Genomic DNA, 17,577 nt, shown 5'->3' with positions numbered 1-17,577 from the left:
CGTGGGTAATACCCGAACCCGTCCCAACTTTGACGGGGAATACCCGGTTTGACCAGGTACGGGTACGGGTATGTACTTACCCGCCCCGTACCCGTACCCGTACCTGTCCCCATCCCCATTTTTAATTTAATACCCACTTTCAATTTAATTTTATTAAAGAATTTTAATATTTTTTATGTGTGATTATTTATTATAATATGAGATAAAGAAATAACCTAATTATAATTATAATATAATTAAAAAAATAAATTAAAAAATATTATATTTAAAAAAAAAATAAAAAATAAAAATTTGACGAGTACGGGTACGGGTATACACGATACCCGACGGAGACAAGGATGAAGATGAAAATCATATACCCGACGAGTACGGATACGAGAACGGAGATGAATTTGGCTCGCAAAGACAGGAACGAGTATCATGAAACCCGTACCCACCCATCCTGCTGCCATCCCTAGCTTAAACCTATTATAAATTACTGACATTTTTTAACTACGAACCAGTGTTTTAAAACTCGGTTCGGACCGGCCGGTCGAACCGGTCGAACCGGAAACCGGTGGTTGGACCGAGTCGAACCAGTGATCAGACCAGATATGCAGTTGACTCGGTTTGACTTGGTGTGACCCGGCTAAAAACCCGGTTGAACCAGCGACTCGCGGGTCTTGAGCCAAACCGGTTCATCACTTTTTTTGTAAAAAAAATAATGAAACGGCGTCGTTTTTCTAATATAAAAAATAAAACCTTCAATTTTGAAATATCTCTGCCATTTGCTGCACGCTGCGCGGTTCCTCTTTTAGAAACCCTAAATTTGTTTTCAGAGTTTCACGAACCCAACCCTTTTGCACCGTCGCTCCGTCGCTCGTCGCTCCGTCGCTTTGTTGCACAGCTTGGGAAGAGCGTCTCAATTCTTCCTGGGTAATGGCATTCGGCAATTACAAGCTTCAATTTTAAAATTCATCGTTTCTGCACTCTGCTCTTTAATCTGTAATAATGGCTTCAACAGGAACACTTGGAAAGCAAAGTCGGGCCACCGCACCGCTGCACCGCCGCCGCCGCCTCGTCGCACCACCGCGTCGTTGCTTCAAGTTATAAGGTTCATTAAATTATAATATCACAAGAAAATGTGTGATTTTTTGATTCTTTAAGATGTTGGTAGCATTTTTTAAAATATTAAGATAATTATAAAAAAAAAAGAATTAAAAGAAATAAATAGAAGATTTTCTGCAGAGGACCCTACTCTGTTTATATCTTGGTGTTAAATTTTTTACGCGATAAGATTACACTTGATTCATTTTCCCACTTTTGCATGTCAATTTCCTAAAAAATGTGAACACATTCACACTGGCAGGCACAACTTTCTTTTATATTATTAATATAGTATTAAATTCAAACCATCCAACAAAAATATCCAAAAACTTAAATGTTGATTAATTTGATTACACTTTGACATTATGTTAGCTCTTATTTGAATTTATAATTTGGTTGTTTTTAACATTATATTATTGTTAGCTACTCTTTAATTTGCTCATTATTATATTGATTTTGGTTGATTTAATTTAGAATAATTTTTTTGTTGGTTGTTATTGAATGATATTTTGATATTAGGCATGACAACTGGTGAATCGCCATCATCACAAGAGGGTTCTACTCAAAACTCTTTCCAAAAGAATATTAGAGGGAAAACTGATATAGCTTGGGGGCATTGTAAATTGCTTAATGAAAATGAAAAATCTATTATATTATGCATATACTGTGATAAAGTTATTCGGGGAGGTGGAATTAATAGGTTTAAGAGTCACTTGGCTGGTGAGAAAGGTCAAGTTGAACAATGTAAGAAGGTTCCCGCAGATATTCGTTTTCAAATGAAACAAAACATTGATGAATGCAAGAGCAAGAAAAGAAAAATTCAAGAAGAAAATAATGATAGTTACTCTTTCCCACCTATTGAAGAAGGTGAAGTGCCAGAAGTGGAACAATCAACATCAACATTTTTAAAAGGCAAGAACCGCATTGGTAACTTTTTTATGCCTAGAACAACTCCTGGAGCTCAACCTACCTTAAAAAGTGTGTTGCAAAGCAAAGAAGTGATAGAAAAATGTGACCTTGCTATTGCCAAATGGTTCATTGATGCATCAGTTCCATTCAATGCAGCTAATTCAGCATATTTTTAGCCTATGGTTGATGCTTTATGTAGTATGAGTCCAGGGTACAAGGTTCCAAGTATGCATACTATTCGTGGTCATTTGTTAAATAGGTGGGTTGATGATGTAAAGAAGCTTGTAGAAGATTATCGTTTAATTTGGAAGAAAACAGGTTGTACTCTTATGGCGGATGGGTGGACTGATCGGTGTAGGCGAACTTTGATCAACTTTTTAGTTTATTGTCCTAAATGAACTATTTTTCTTAAATCTGTTGATGCTTCTCATGCTTCTAAAACTGCTGATATGTTGTATAAGCTTTTCAGAGAGGTGGTGTTTAGGCATGGCAACGGGGCGGGGCGGGGGCGGGTTTTACGTTCCCCGCCCCCGCCCCCGCAAATTTAAACCGCCCCCGCCCCCGCCCCCGATACCCGCCGGGGGTAAAATCTAGGTCCCCATCCCCGCCCCCGGCGGGGTTCGGGTTTCCCCGCCCCGTCCCCGCCCCCGCTCCTATTTTTTTTCTTTTTTTTTCTTCTATTTTTCTTTTAAATAAATATGAATAATTTTAAAAAAATAAAAGAAAAGAAAAATAATATAAATTTTTACATATAAATATTTTTAATTTTGGTTTATATATATATAAAAATAATTTTTTAATTATATTATTAAGTGGGGCGGGGGCGGGGGCGAGTATGGGTGCGGGGGCGGGGGCGAGTATGGGTGCGGGGGCGGGGTGGGTATTAACATCCTCGTCCCCGCCCCCCCGCCCCCGATTTTATCAATCGGGGAAAACCCGAACCCGAACCCGAACCCGATAAACACGGGTTTTCCCCGTCCAAATCGGGGCGGGTACCCACGGGGGCGGGTTTGGGCCAGAAAACATTGTTCACATGGTGACAGACAATGCTGCCAATTATGTTGCCGCTGGTAGGTTATTGGAAGCAGAGTTTCCTAAATTATTTTGGTCTCCTTGTGCAACACATTGCATTAATTTGATGTTGCAAGACATGGGAAAGTTAGAGGAAGTAAGTATAGCTGTGTCACATGCCTCAAATATTACTAAATATGTGTACAATCATTGTTATGCATTGTATTTGATGAGAAAGCACACAGGTGGAAAAGAAATACTTCGTCCTGCTCCAACTCGGTTTGCAACTAATTTTATTGCTTTGCAAAGTATTTTGGCTCAAAAAAATGCACTAAGAGCCATGGTAACATCTAAGGAATGGACAAGCTCAGCTTATGCCAAAGAAGCAAAAGCAAAGAAATTTGTGGAACAAGTCTTAGACTCTGGGTTTTGGACTAAATGTGCTGATATAGTAAAACTCACAGAACCACTTGTACGTGTGTTGCGTATTGTTGATAGTGAAGATAAACCTGCCATGGGTTTTCTTTACCAAGCTATACATAAAGCTAGAGAAGAGATATTGAGAAGGTTTAGAAGAAATAAGATGAAAGTGGAACCTTACTTGAAGATCATAGATAACCGTTGGGATTCATAGCTTCGTAGAAATCTTCATGCTGCTGGTTATTGGTTGAATCCAGCTTGTAGATTTAATGATGAAGAATTTGAACAACATTTTTCCACAACATCTGGACTTTTAGATGTGATTGAAAAGTATTCTCATGGAGATCCTGAACTACGAAACAAATTGACTACTGAGATGAGAATATACAAAGATGCTGAGTTGGATTTTGGAAGGCAATCTGCTTTGTATGAAAGAAATACAGTTATGCCAGGTAACTTCATAACTTGTGACTTTGTGATCCTTAATGTTTATTTAAGTTTAATACATATACTGATTTATTTCATGCAATATTCTAGATCAATGGTGGGAATCTTATGGGTGTGGTGCACCAAATCTACAAAAGTTAGCTATTCGTGTTTTAAGTCAAACTTGTAGTGCTTCGGGTTGTGAGCGCAATTGGAGTGTATTTGAGCATATTCATTCAAAGAAAAGAAATAGGTTGGAGCATCAAAAGCTTAATGATCTAGTTTTTGTTCGTTACAACTTGAGGTTACAACATAGGTATTATTATGTTTCTTTCTTTTTTTGTGTCATTTTATTTCTAAATACATGTGCTTAGATTTAAATACATTACATATTTACATGTGCTTAGGAAAAAAAGACATCAAAGTTATGATCCTATTAATCTTGAAACGCTTGATGACCATTCTAATTGGGTAATGGAGGATTCCCCACCATTTTTAACCAATGAGGAAGTGGATGCACTACGTAATGACCTTGCAAATATGACCATCCAACCAATTTCAAGTGACATTGGTATTTTTTTTATATTGTTATTTCATTATTTTGTATTTGTTATCACTAAATTTGAATTTGTAATTACTAACTTATTTCTAAATTATTGTCATAGATCAATTAAATTTGGATGAGGATGATGATGATGATGTACAAGCACAAGATGATACTATGGAAAACATGAATTTAAATGAAAGCAATATTGAAGAAGTTATTGGAGAAGGATTTGAGATTTTTGATGAAAGAGTGGTGGCCACAACTTTTACTCCTTGGACATAAATAGTTTATATAGATTTGTTTAAATCTTGTAGTTCAATTATTTTTAAATGTTATTTGTAGCTTTGTTATGCGACTTGTTATATGTTTGAACTTACAAGTTAGCTTGGAACTTATGTGTGTTTTTTACTTGTTTGAAACTCATATTTAGAACTTGTTTTGTTTGCTTAAAACTCATGAATGACATTATAAAATTATGTTAAAATGTGTTTGTAATTTTTGTGGAGTTTATTTTAAGGTATGATGTGATTTTTTTTTTGAAATTTATAAGTATGAAATATGTATAACAAATATTTTTTTAAAAAAAATAAACCGGGTCATACCGTTTAATAGGTGACCCACCGATCTAACCAGTGAACCATTGACCCAGTACTCTCACCGGTTCAATGACCGGTTTGGTTTTTAAAACACTGCTCTTATATCTTACAAAGATATTTTTGAAAGAAAAAGCAAATTATATTTAATTTAAGCGGTATTCCCAATTTGTATACCTATCTGACTAGTCACACAATTCAGAAGAAGTATTTATTTGAAGAAAAAATGGTTATTGTTCCTCTTCCTTCTCAAGTTTCATCATGCTCGAAACCAACACTAAAATGGCCAAACATCTTCCTCACCCTTCTCGCCGGCCATTGCCGGTGTTACCAGACGAACTCATCTCTGAGATCCTCCTTAGGGTTCCGGTGAGATCCCTCGTTCAATTCAGATGTGTCTGCAAATCATGGAATTCCCAATTCTCCAATCCCCAATTCGCCAAGGACCACCTTCGCACCTCAACCACCACCACCACCACTCATCCAAACCAACGATTGGTCTCTTCCATCATCGGCGACCCCAAAATCATATCTTTCTCCGTCCAATCGCTCTTCCAAAACCCTTCAACCCCCGCCAGAGCCCGTCGCTTCAGAATGAGCGACAAGTACCACATTCTAGGTTCCTGCAACGGCTTGCTCTGTTTATGCGATATTCACCAACGTTGCATCAGATTGTGGAACCCTTCAATCAGATTCAGATCCCAAAGATTCCCAACCGGGGTTACCCTTGACGCCGGTATTACCCACCATGGTTTTGGCTACGATCACGTGAGTGACACCTACAAGTTGCTGGTAGCTGTGGAAGATCTTCATGAAAAAGTCACTAAAGTTTACACCTTTGGTGAAAATTCTTGGAGGGTGATTCCGAATTTCCCGTGTCGCCCCACTAGGTGGCTGGGAAAATTTGTGAGTGGCACTCTCAATTGGATTGCTAAGGGAGGTGCAAGTGACGATCAATGGGTGATTCTTAACTTTGATTTGGGAAGTGAGACTTATGGTGAAGTGTTGCTGCCTAAGGGAGGGGACAGTGACAAGATTTGCAACCCTGTGCTGAATGTTTTGCGTGGCTGTCTCTGTGTTTGTTTTTATGACTCTAAGGAAGCTCGTTGGGTCGTGTGGCTGATGACGGAGTATGGGGTTCAACATTCTTGGACTAAATTGGTGATGATCCCTCACTTTATTCAAGATCCTTGGATTGAATTTCAGCACAGTATGTTTAGATGGTATCACTCGCTGGAACCGTTGGGCATTTCAGAGAATGGTGTTGTTATATTGAAAACTAATTTCTCCAAAGTAGTTATCTATAATTCGAATGATGGTAGGTTGGATTATCCTAGGATTACAGGTGAACGTGGGTTGCATGATCTGCATAGTTACCATGAAAGTTTGGTTTCACTACCATGTTAAATTCACGCTACCATCTCTTATTATATGTTAGTGATGGTTAAAGTGGAAGTCTGTTTAATAAGAATTCAACTGATATTTATAGTCTTCTTTCTCTTTTATTCTGAAAATGTATTAGTGAGTTGTACTTTTACATGCAGAAATACCGGAACAGTTAAGCAATCCTAGTGTTGCAATAGTGGACTCAAATAATTTTATGTATACTTGTGTTTTTGAGGTGAACAATCTTACATTGTAATGTATCTATTTTTTAGCATGAATAATGCTGTCTGGATGAACAATCTCCCGTGGATGATTCTCAGTTGTATGACTATACTTGAAAGTGAGAAAATATTTTTACCGGCCAATCCCCATGTTTCAGGGAATGATGGCCATGCATTACATTCATGATTTGCCTAAGAGCCAACTATCCATTATTACCTGTTAACTCTGGCGTTCCTCAGCTTTTTATTCATTTCTTTTATTGTTTGATCTGTTAGTCCTGTCATGGTTTTTTTTTTCCTGCTTGAATTTGTGTATGAGGAGGATTTTACCGGTTGTTTTATCTCTATTACAAAAATCAGTGATAATGGGTGTTTCTCCGTCCTCATATTTATCTTAACTTTTGATCAAACATTTCAATTAGTTGGGGTTTCACATACATGACTGTTTCTCCTATTAAAGGAAGAATTCAGCAATAGTTTTTTTTTTTTTTAAATTATTATTTGCAGTTTGTCGTGTTGCTTATTCTTCATGACCCTGGAACTGTTTTTCAATTTACTAAGAAGGGGATGCGAACTTGTCACGTCTTATCAGTTTTATTTACTCGCAGGTTAATTCAGTTGTTAAATTGAGAAATTAATTCATCTAAAATTCTATACCAAGTTACTAACCTTGCAGTACGCTATATAGCCTACAGCAGCAATTGTCAGTTGTCACTTTCGAATTCCAATTGGATTGGCAAAATGAAAACATTTTTCGTATTGAACAATTTGCGTTGGTTTGATATTGTATGTGTAGCACTAATATTCTGTTTTGCAATAGAAATAATTCATAATTCATGCTTAACATTATTAAATAACTCATGCCGATAAATAGTTTATTGAATTTTGTGTAAAGCACAAGTTATTTATGAGAAAATACCTGGAAGCCTACAGGTACCCCCACCAGCAAAAATCCATCATAACTATTATGCCACGCCACGACCTGTCTCTATCTCTGTACACTAAAAAGAAAGGAGAAGGGGGAAAGCTATGTTGTTAACCAACAAGGTTTATGAAACCGGATCAATGATGTAAATGAAAATGAAGCACCCTCTGCCTAACTTCTAAGCTGTGATGGCATCCTTTCCATGGTGGCAATGGCCATCACCAAATGTGACCAGATCAAATTTTATTAGCCACACTTTGGTGGAGAGATTTTATATCTGACTGTGTTATAGCAGCAAGAGTATGTCATGTTCTTCAACCGGAAGTTCTACATTTATTTGCACTGGTGAGACCCCTAAAGGAAATGCTTCAGAGTTTTGAACCCTGTCACACTTCATCACATGCTCTATGGGATAAACTGCACAACCATGAGAAACAAGGTCGGAGAACTCAACAACATAGGGTGCATATTTGTAATTTAGTCTGTATTTTCCTCCATTGTTTCTCCAATCAAATGTTTCCCGTACGGTGGCATGCAAAGTCACTGGCTTTGAGGGTAGATCCTCCCATAGATCTTGGTTGCTTAACTTCTCTAATAGGAACATTATGTATATAAAATCTGCAAAAGGAAAAAACAGGAATGAATAATTAGGAAACCAATTAAACTATAAATAATTGTCAAATTTAACATTAAAGGTAAATCCAAAATAATTTTCTCACATCTTCCATATACAAGAGACGTGCCAGACCCACTTGGTAACTATTTTTTTTTGTTCGTCCATGGAGTATCCACCGTCGATAACAGTGACTAATCTCTTAGTTACGTTGAAGGCACCTCAAAGGGTAAGATAGCTAGTCTCAAGATTTAACGCGGCTGCATACACAAGGCAGGATTCGAATCCACTTGGTAACAAGGCAGGATTCGAATCCACTTGGTAACTATTGTAACTAAGGAATGAATATTTGATTTCTAATTCATGAATTGAGAGAAAAGTAGTTTTGCAACTAATAAGTTTTATTAAGACTCCAAAAACTGAGAATTTATTGTCACATCCCACCAAATTTGTATCCTGTGGGAATCAATGCATAAGTTGTACAGGGTTATCCCATAAAAAGGAAGGAAAAAAAAAAGATTTTGATAAAACTGGGGACGGTAAACAGTAAATCAAACGTACAGAAACAATCGAACAAAACCCCACCAATCAAGTAACTAAAGCCATCAAATTACAACTGTCAATAAGGACTAAAAATAACTGCAACAAAAACTATGGTTTTTGCCTTCCTTTATTAGTTTTTATTATTATATTATATATTATGATAGAGCTGATTCAGCTGAGTCTTGCAGTGCATTACATCTCTGTCAAAGGCTGGAAAAAGACTTGACACTTGTCCTGCTAACTTGCTTTAATCTTACAAAACTATATTATTTTTTTTTTCCTACATTGATGTTTGTGTATATAAAATGTAGTCACAGACTATCCATTCCAGCGTGTTCGCAGTTCTTTCCACCTAGCTTAACTCAGCAGCCTTTGTCTGCATTAATGTTTTATAATACTGGTCATGCAGGGAGCTGAACTTATGAAAGACAAGAAAAAATTGAAACAGGTGATAGGCTTTCAAAATCTAGCTTATTTGTTTGTTGTCAACGAGCTTTCGGATGGAGGGAATACTTGGCAATAGTTGATAATGTAATTATGTAACACTGAAAATTTAGTTACAGGGATTTGTACAAGAGCAAAGACAATGAGTCCATTACTTGTTCTCAAAATTCTAATTTTAACATACAAGTTCAGAAGAATTTTAAAAAAATTTCTTATTAAAAAAGTACTATATTTTTAATAAAAAAAGCTCTCGATAGCCTTTCTAAATTAAATCAAAACATGAAAGAATTTTTAATAATTTTTATATTAATTTTTTTTAATTTTCGATAAATAAAAAAAAAACTCTCAACAGTCTAAAGCTTTAATTTGTTCGAGAGCATGAAAGATTGAACCGTATGCTATTTTGTCAACCAGACTACCTGACCTAGTTGAATTTTTATAGGTTCTGTAACAGCTTTAACAATACAAATCTGCATAATTTACCAAATTGCTTAAATAAATAGCATTTTTCTGGGTATGTGAATATAAATTTTGTATATTTCTATGTAATATCCTCCAACTTGTTAATTTTGTCAAAAATATCTCACTGAACAGACAGGGATTAACTTTATTTTACCTACAATCTTCTAAAAAATAGTATGGCAGGAACTACATGGCATGTTTATTTGGATCACCTTGGATTGGTATCCCACATGTTTTTCTTTGGTGTTGAATGGTCATGCCCTTTGTTAAAAGATTTAAATGCAACTAGACTGAATGCATTAAATTTGATGCAGATATTCAAAGGAAACTTGATTGATTTGTTTCTGTGTAGCTAACTTGGTTGATCTTGAACTCATGAAACTCGTGTGGTGAGTATGAAATGTTAAATGATATTTCTTCATGCAATCAGGCACACTTCCTGCTTGACTTAATTTTACTAACGAGAAAGTGCGAAGAGGTCTGGGTTTCTTAAATATACCTTTAATTATTGATAAAAAAAAATACCTTTAATTCATCTGTAGCTCTATTACCAGAGTTGTATCCTTGTACTATATAGATTAATAAGTTTTTGTTAAAATATATTTTTTATCTTTTATTGAATTGTGAAAAATTGTTTTGGTATTTTATTCTTTAAAAGATTCATTTTAGTCTTCTAATTATTTAAATTTGTTGAAGAATTCACATTGAATAGTATTATAATTATAATAGTTTATATAAGTAAAGAACAATCATTTTATAAATAAATTTTATAAAATTAAGGAATACTTATATTTTACTTTTTAAAATAATATTATAACATATATTCTAACAATTATTGACCATTATTAGGCTTATCATATCACCCACTATCGTTATCAAACTGCTTGCAAAATCCAGTTTTACAAATTGCTTGCTTGAAAATGTCAAGCCCTTGACATGAAGAGGTATCGGAAATTTTGCATTGACTAATAGTATGACTATAATAGTTTAGATAAATGAAGAGCAATCTTTATCTTATATTTTGTAATATTGAATTAAATTTCAATCCACTTTCTCAATAAAATTAAAGTTAATAATATCCTTTTAAAATAATGATCCTTTCAAGTTTAGAACATGATTTTTAAATTTTTTTTTTATTAATTTAAAATGTGAAACTTCTTTCATTATATTACTTATATAAAAATTATAGAATCCAAATAATATTTAGTGTTAGTGATACACTCTTTAAGTTTAATACACTCATCATGATATATTTTTTTTATTGGTTAAAATTTATTAAAAAATATAAAATTATTTAAGTTTCATTAATTGAGTGTGAAACCTTAAGTTTTATAATTTTCAATATGATTATATTAGAATATGTACCTAATATCTCTCATTTTGATCGGTGTCAAAACCAAAAAAAAAAAGTTTTTAAAAAAAAAAAGACAATGATAAATATATTTTAAAAAAATGCTTGAAAAGTAAGTCTCAATACAGTGATATACGATTAGAAAAAAAAATTAATAGTAAATTTCTCAGTTTATTTTTTCTAAACTCACTTTGCACGGTGTTTATGTTTCTTTAGAGGGACAAATTTCACATTTTTATAAAAAAAAATATTTCAAAATTAAGTGTCATAATAAAAATTGATAATTATTTTAGAAAAATAATATTAACTTAATTAAAAAATAAATGATCAAAATAAATATTATAAAAGATAAATGACTAAATCAAAATTTTACACTAAAATAAAGGAAAATATATATTATATTCAATAGCATTTCATCTTCATTTATTTTTTTCTGTGTAGGATCTTAGATGGACCCCAGGACTGAACTAAGGGGCATCGATTTCACAGCAGCATGGTGATTGTTCATCCAAAATATTCCAATGATGTCTTTCCCAGTCAACTAACACTGAGGATATACTTATAGTTACTCTACCTTAAATCTTGCGAATCCAGTCCCTAAATCAGATTCATATAAAAAATAAAATCGAAAGGAAATATGTTTCTATTTCATAACTTCAACTTATTTTTCTCATTACCAAGAGAAAGATAAAAACAGCACATTCTGCATTTTCCGATGTAATAAATTAAGTAGTATTTTTATTTTAAAATAGGTTAAAATATTTTTTTTAATATTTATAATTTTACTTATTTTATCTTTTAGATTAAGAGAGTCTTGATTGATTGAGTATGGTGCATAAATGTTGTACACTCTCTAGATACCTGTTTAATTTTCATGAATAAAAAAATTACTTTTTAACCTTTATAGTTTAAGATTGATTTTTTTTAGTCCTTATAATAATTTTTTTAGTTCCTTTTGATAATTTTTTTTAATGTTGTCTCTTTTGTGTTGACAAGACAAAGGTCTTAATTTAATTTTATACGTATATATCAAATTTATTTTACTAAAATTATCTTAAATTAGATGTTTCAAAACTTCATATCTCTAAATATTATTTAACTCTTAACAAAAATGATTGGATATTCAGTCTATATCAACGATAACAAAATAATGATATATATTTATGTTAGTTTTGATGTCAATTATTGTTTATTATATTTGTTAGTGTCAATCTATAACATGTTGTACAAGTATCATTTTCTGAAGTAATAGATTAAGTAGCATTATTATTTTAAAATATAACGATTATGTTAAACATTTGTAAATCATTTTAAATATTAGTAAATCATTTTAATATTAAAAAAATATTTCGAGAGATATTTACGTTTATTTAACTCTTACGGGAGATCACTAGTCATTTGGTCTATACTAATGATAACAAAATAATGATATGCGTTTATGTTAATTTTGATGTCTATTCCTATTTTTTATATTTATCGGTGAAAATCTATAATGTGTCATACAACTACCATTTTTAAAGTAATAGATTATTTTTTTTTTTATAAGCAAACAATATTTAAATTATTGAGAGTAGAAAGGGTATTTCAACCTGTTACAATAGAGTTCAAAATCAAAGTAAAAATTATGAGAAACACAAACCTGAATTATCATACTAACTAATGTAACTAAAAGAACAACTGGGACAGAACTAGTAATCCACTTCTAAAACTAGTAATAGATTAAGTTGTATTGTTTTGTTTTTTTTAAATATATGATTATGTTAAATATTTGTTAATTATTACGGTTACATTAAATATTAATAAGTTATTTTAACACTTAAGAAAATAGTTGAAGAAATACTTACATTTATTTAATTATCTCAGTGATGACTCATGAACATTTAGATTAACAAGGTAATTTTGAGTTCAAGTATCGAGTATTTGTGTTAAGTATTTGAAGAGAGAATTTACTATCCATAATAGTCTTATATTCAAAGAAAAAACTTTACTACTTGTGTTCTAAAAAGTCCTATCTCAACGAAATACACAAAATAAAACAAACCAAAAGTGATACAATAACTCTTTACTGTACGTTTATTTAATTATCTCGACAGAATACACACGTACAAGAAAAAACTATCTTCGGAAAGGGATGCAATAACTATTTACTATATACATTCATATAATTATCTTAACGGAAAATGATGAATATGTAATCTCAAGTTTGAGTATGAATACGTAATTATGTAAAATAGTTATAGGAGAGTTTTACTATCCATTATAATCCTATTTGACTTGAAGAAAGCTTTGTTGCATGATCTATAAATAAATAAAAAATACTATCTTCGTTATTATTTATAAAATCTAAATTAGAACAATTGTCTATTTTTTTTTATATCAATTCATATTATTTTATATATTAATTATTTTTTTAATTAAAATACCCCTAACTAAAGTGTGTTATCTTAACTTGATAAAATATATTAATTATAATTTTTTTTAAATATCCACTTTAATTAATTATAAGAAAAGTAAGTGTTAATTAAAAAAGATAAATAGTATAAGACATGTACAATTAGAAAATACTAATATATAAGTATGTATTAATTAATAATAAGAAATAGTATAAAGATGATTTTAGAAAAAAAAATATAAATGAGATAATTTTATTGTTATTTAAAATTTATAAATATATATTAATTAAAAAAGAGAAATAGTAAACTAACACCGAAGAGATATTTATAGTTACTCTACCTTAAATCTTGCCAATCCGGTCTCTAAATCAAAATTATATAAAAAAAATTGAAAGGAAATATATTTTTATTTCACAATTTCTACTTATTATTCTCATTACCAAGATAGAGATAGAACATCACATTCTGCATTTTCCGAAGTACTAAATTAAGTTCTATTTTTATTTTAAAATATAATAATTATGTTAAATATTTGTATATCATTTTAAATATTAGTAAATCATTTTAATACTAAATAATAGTTGGATGTATATACATATAACGTTAATTTTGATGTCTATCCCTATTTATTATATTTATTTATGTTAGTCTATAACGTGTTATACTACAATGCAAGTATTATTTTCTAAAGTAATAAAATAAGTTGTATTATTATTTTAAAATATATCGATTATGTTAAATATTTGCAAATTATTTTAAATATTAGTAAATCATTTCAATATTAAAAAAATAGTTGTAAAGGTATTTATATTTATTTAATTCTTAGTAGAGATTACTATACATATGGTCTATGTCAACTATAATAAAGAAATAATATACATTTATGTTAATTTTGATGTTTATCTTTATTTATTATATTTACTAGTGACAGTTTACAATGTCTTGGATAAGTACCATTTTTCAAAGTAATAAATAAAATTGTATTACTTTAAAATATAATGATTATGTTAAATATTTATAAATTATTTTAAATATTAATAAATCATTTTAATATTAAAAAAATAGTTGGAGAAGTATCCACGTTTATTTAGCTCCTAGCGGAAATTACTAGACATTTCATCTATATTGATTGTAACAAAATAAAGATATATACTTCTTTCCTTTTTTTCATAGTCGTTTTTGTCAGATTTTATTATTTTTTTTCATTATCACTTTTTTAAAATCAATGACTTATTAATTTTCTTTTTTATTTTTATCCTTAATAATTAATGCATATTTACTAAATAATGTGTGTATTCATTTTCTAATGTACCTATTTCTTCTCTAACCACCTAAAGGTATAACATAAAAATATGTAATAAATACTTTAAAAAACTAAAATATCAATCATTATCTTAATTCTTGTACATAATCTTAAAGACAATGAAAAAAAAAAGGAAGAGTATATATTTCCGTTGATTTATCACTATTTATTATATTTTTTAGTGACCGTTTATAATGTGTTGTACAAGTACCATTTTTCAAAGTAATAAATTAAGTTATATTATTATTTTAAAATGTAACAATTATGTTAAATATTTGTAAATCATTGTTAATAAAGGTTGGTCAGTTGATAAGAAATGGATTCGTATTCTAAGAAGTCGTAAATTTAATTCTTATCAATTTGCAGACCTTAGGTGAACAATATGTAAATACCTCTATAAGCACTCATATAAATGACTTACATACAAATGGATATGAATAGGTGAATTAACGAGGTAATCTTGAGTTTAAATACAAAGTATTTATGTTAAAAATTTGAAGGGAGATTTTACCATTCAAGGAAAACCCAATCATTGGGTTCCTTTTTACACAGCATCCAATCATTGCCTTCCTTACCAAACGATTTCATGATGAGTTCCCTTGTTCAATTCAGATGCATCTCCAAATCATGGGATCCCCAATATGCAAAGGGCACCTACAAGTTGCTACTAGTTGTGAAAGGTCTAGATGAAAAAGTGACCAAAGTTTTCACCTTTGGTGCAAATTCATGGAAAGTAATTCCAAGTTTCCTGTGTCATCGCTTCATTTATTTTCTCATCTGTCTTCCTGAGTTCTGACCCAGTTCTATCTACTACTAGAAGGAACCTTCCTTTTTTTCCATATTGGTCTAAAATACGTTATGTAAACTCGGTCTTCGTGGCATTTAAGAATATTTTCAATTTTCAGTGTGCAGGATCTAAACACATAGATGGACCTCAGGACTGGGGTAAGGGGCATCGATTTCAATTTTCACAGCAGCGTTGTGTTTGTTCATCCAAAATATTCCAATGAAAATACTTATAGTTACACTATCTTATAGTTTCTCACTCAAATCTTTCAAATCCAGTTTCCAAATCAGAAAAGAAGAAAAATAATAATTGAAAAGGAATTATAATTATATCCCATAATTTAAACTTATTATTCTGAATACCAAAAAGGAGAAAGAACAGCTCATTCTGCAATCTGCATCAATAATTGACTAACACCAATATCTAAAATTCATTTGCAATAAATAAGAGGCTCAACACATAATTGGCATCACTAGCAACCACGCTCAAAATAGAAACGGAATTATAACTTTATTCCATAAGTTCATATTGGTATTGTCAAATTACACAAACAAAAGCAGAACAGTACATTCTGCACCAGGCCCCCTTGCAACAATAGTAATAACAACCAACACATACCAAAAATCAGAAGCCAAGAAAAGCAAAGAAATAACAAGTTAATAATAGATTTTGCTAACTGCACAAGATGACCCTGGTGAGAGCAAGAGAGAAGCAAGCCAAAGAGAAGAAGAACAAGGAAACAAAGTCCCTTGAAGACCATTTCCTAACCTCTTTGGCCTCAACCCTCAAACTCTTGGCTCTCCTCAAAGCATCAACCTCCTTCAACAAATCAAACTCCAACCCTTTCTTCTTGAGCTCCTCCACGCACTTCCCCAGCAACCCTTTATCCTCCTTCTCCCTCAGCAGCATCTTCTCCATGTGAACCTCCACGTCGCTCTTGTAACGCAGGGCCCATATCATGCCCAGCGAGAACAGCAGAGAGCACAGCGAAGGGACCCATGATCTGTGACAGGAAGATGGTGATGATGACGAAGAGTTGAAGAGGAGCATGAGGGTGGTGGAGTGGAAGAGGAAGAAGAAGATGTAGAGCATGGTGATCTCTTTGCGCGTTGAGTCTATTTGGGTCTCCTTCAGGGCTATGCGGCTATTGATGAGTTCCTCTTCTTTCAGCCATTGCTTAAGGAGGAGCTTGTGGGTCGGTGTTTCCGCGATTTGGTGAAGTGGGTGCATGTGTTTCCACTCCATGATCGATGTTCTCGTTGGGTTGTGCTGTTGTTGTTCTTCAGTGTTGTTGGCCATGGAGCGTTGGAGAGAGAGAGAGAGAGAGAGAGAGAGAGAGAGAAAGGTGGGATCCAGAAATGGAGAGAGGAACAGTTATATATAAAAGGGTATTTTGATGTGGTTTTTTTGAATTTGTGCAACGGTCGAATTTGGTGAGTTTCCAGAAATGCCCCTTTCTACGTTTTTATAAGTCTATGGTTCCATTTTTCTAATATTTAAAACGGGACAGATGACTTCAAACTTGGGTTTCAGAATCTTTATCTTTCATAGTTTTTTTTTTTTTTTTTTTTTTTAAAAAAGAAAGTTTTTATCTTTATTTATTATTAAACTGAAAAAGAGTATTATTGTGTCTAATACAATGTTATATACTTGTAAAAGAATAAGGAAAATTAAAAATAATTACAGGTATAAATCTAAACAAAAAAAATTCTAAAATTAAACTAAAATGACATATTATGTATAAAGACTTTCCGAGAGATATATTATAAAATCATAACGTATATTTTTTTTGTTTGCTCAATAAACACTTATCATTTTTATGTTTAAAATTGACGTTAACAAAGACATTTTAGGGAAAATGTTAACATCAATTCCTAGGGTTAATTTTTCAAATATAAAATTTGTAAGTTTTTATTGAAAACAAATATTATCAAACTAATATATTGAATTAGATAAATGCTTCTTCTTTTAACGAAAAAAAAAATAACTCAGTTAAAGATGCTTAAAATCAACTGACTGATACTAAAAAAAACTATTTTTTTAAATGAACTGTTAATTACGATTTATGTATTTAACATCAATATGTTGGGTAAAATTTCAGGCCTTTTTTTGTATTAATATAACAAATTAATCTAATAAATTTATATTTTATTGTCT

General features: G+C 31.7%; 3 protein-coding genes across 3 annotated transcripts; 2 read left to right on the top strand and 1 right to left on the bottom strand.

Annotated features, from left to right (window-relative positions):
* The first annotated feature begins 3,028 nt into the window (after positions 1 to 3,028).
* On the top strand, positions 3,029 to 4,232 carry LOC145958705 (uncharacterized). Its single transcript, XM_083076219.1, has 4 exons — positions 3,029 to 3,573; positions 3,691 to 3,878; positions 3,964 to 4,139; positions 4,227 to 4,232. Exons 1-4 carry the CDS (start codon positions 3,029 to 3,031, stop codon positions 4,230 to 4,232), a joined length of 915 nt encoding a protein of 304 aa, XP_082932345.1.
* A 942-nt stretch (positions 4,233 to 5,174) lies between these two features.
* Positions 5,175 to 6,711, top strand: LOC109787929 (F-box/kelch-repeat protein At3g23880). The gene has a single exon (XM_020346530.3). It carries the CDS (start codon positions 5,254 to 5,256, stop codon positions 6,397 to 6,399), a length of 1,146 nt encoding a protein of 381 aa, XP_020202119.2. The 5' UTR covers positions 5,175 to 5,253; the 3' UTR covers positions 6,400 to 6,711.
* Positions 6,712 to 15,911: 9,200 nt separating this feature from the next.
* On the bottom strand, positions 15,912 to 16,781 carry LOC109787934 (uncharacterized). Its single transcript, XM_020346536.3, has one exon. The coding sequence runs from the start codon at positions 16,717 to 16,719 to the stop codon at positions 16,093 to 16,095; it is 627 nt and encodes a 208-aa protein (XP_020202125.1). The 5' UTR covers positions 16,720 to 16,781; the 3' UTR covers positions 15,912 to 16,092.
* Positions 16,782 to 17,577: the final 796 nt, after the last annotated feature.

Source organism: Cajanus cajan, chromosome 6, assembly GCF_000230855.2.
Source record: "Cajanus cajan strain Asha chromosome 6, NIPB_CcT2T_4, whole genome shotgun sequence".
In the NCBI taxonomy this organism is placed as follows: domain Eukaryota; kingdom Viridiplantae; phylum Streptophyta; class Magnoliopsida; order Fabales; family Fabaceae; genus Cajanus; species Cajanus cajan.
This window is presented reverse-complemented; position numbering and strand designations above follow the sequence as displayed.

Coding starts and splice junctions, on each gene's coding strand:
- LOC109787934 (XM_020346536.3), bottom strand. CDS start 16,719: ATGGCCAACAACACTGAAGAACAACAACAGCACAACCCAACGAGAACA.
- LOC109787929 (XM_020346530.3), top strand. CDS start 5,254: ATGCTCGAAACCAACACTAAAATGGCCAAACATCTTCCTCACCCTTCT.
- LOC145958705 (XM_083076219.1), top strand. CDS start 3,029: ATGGTGACAGACAATGCTGCCAATTATGTTGCCGCTGGTAGGTTATTG. Junction 3,574..3,690: donor AGAGAAGAGATATTGAGAAG/GTTTAGAAGAAA, acceptor TCCAGCTTGTAG/ATTTAATGATGAAGAATTTG. Junction 3,879..3,963: donor AAGAAATACAGTTATGCCAG/GTAACTTCATAA, acceptor GCAATATTCTAG/ATCAATGGTGGGAATCTTAT.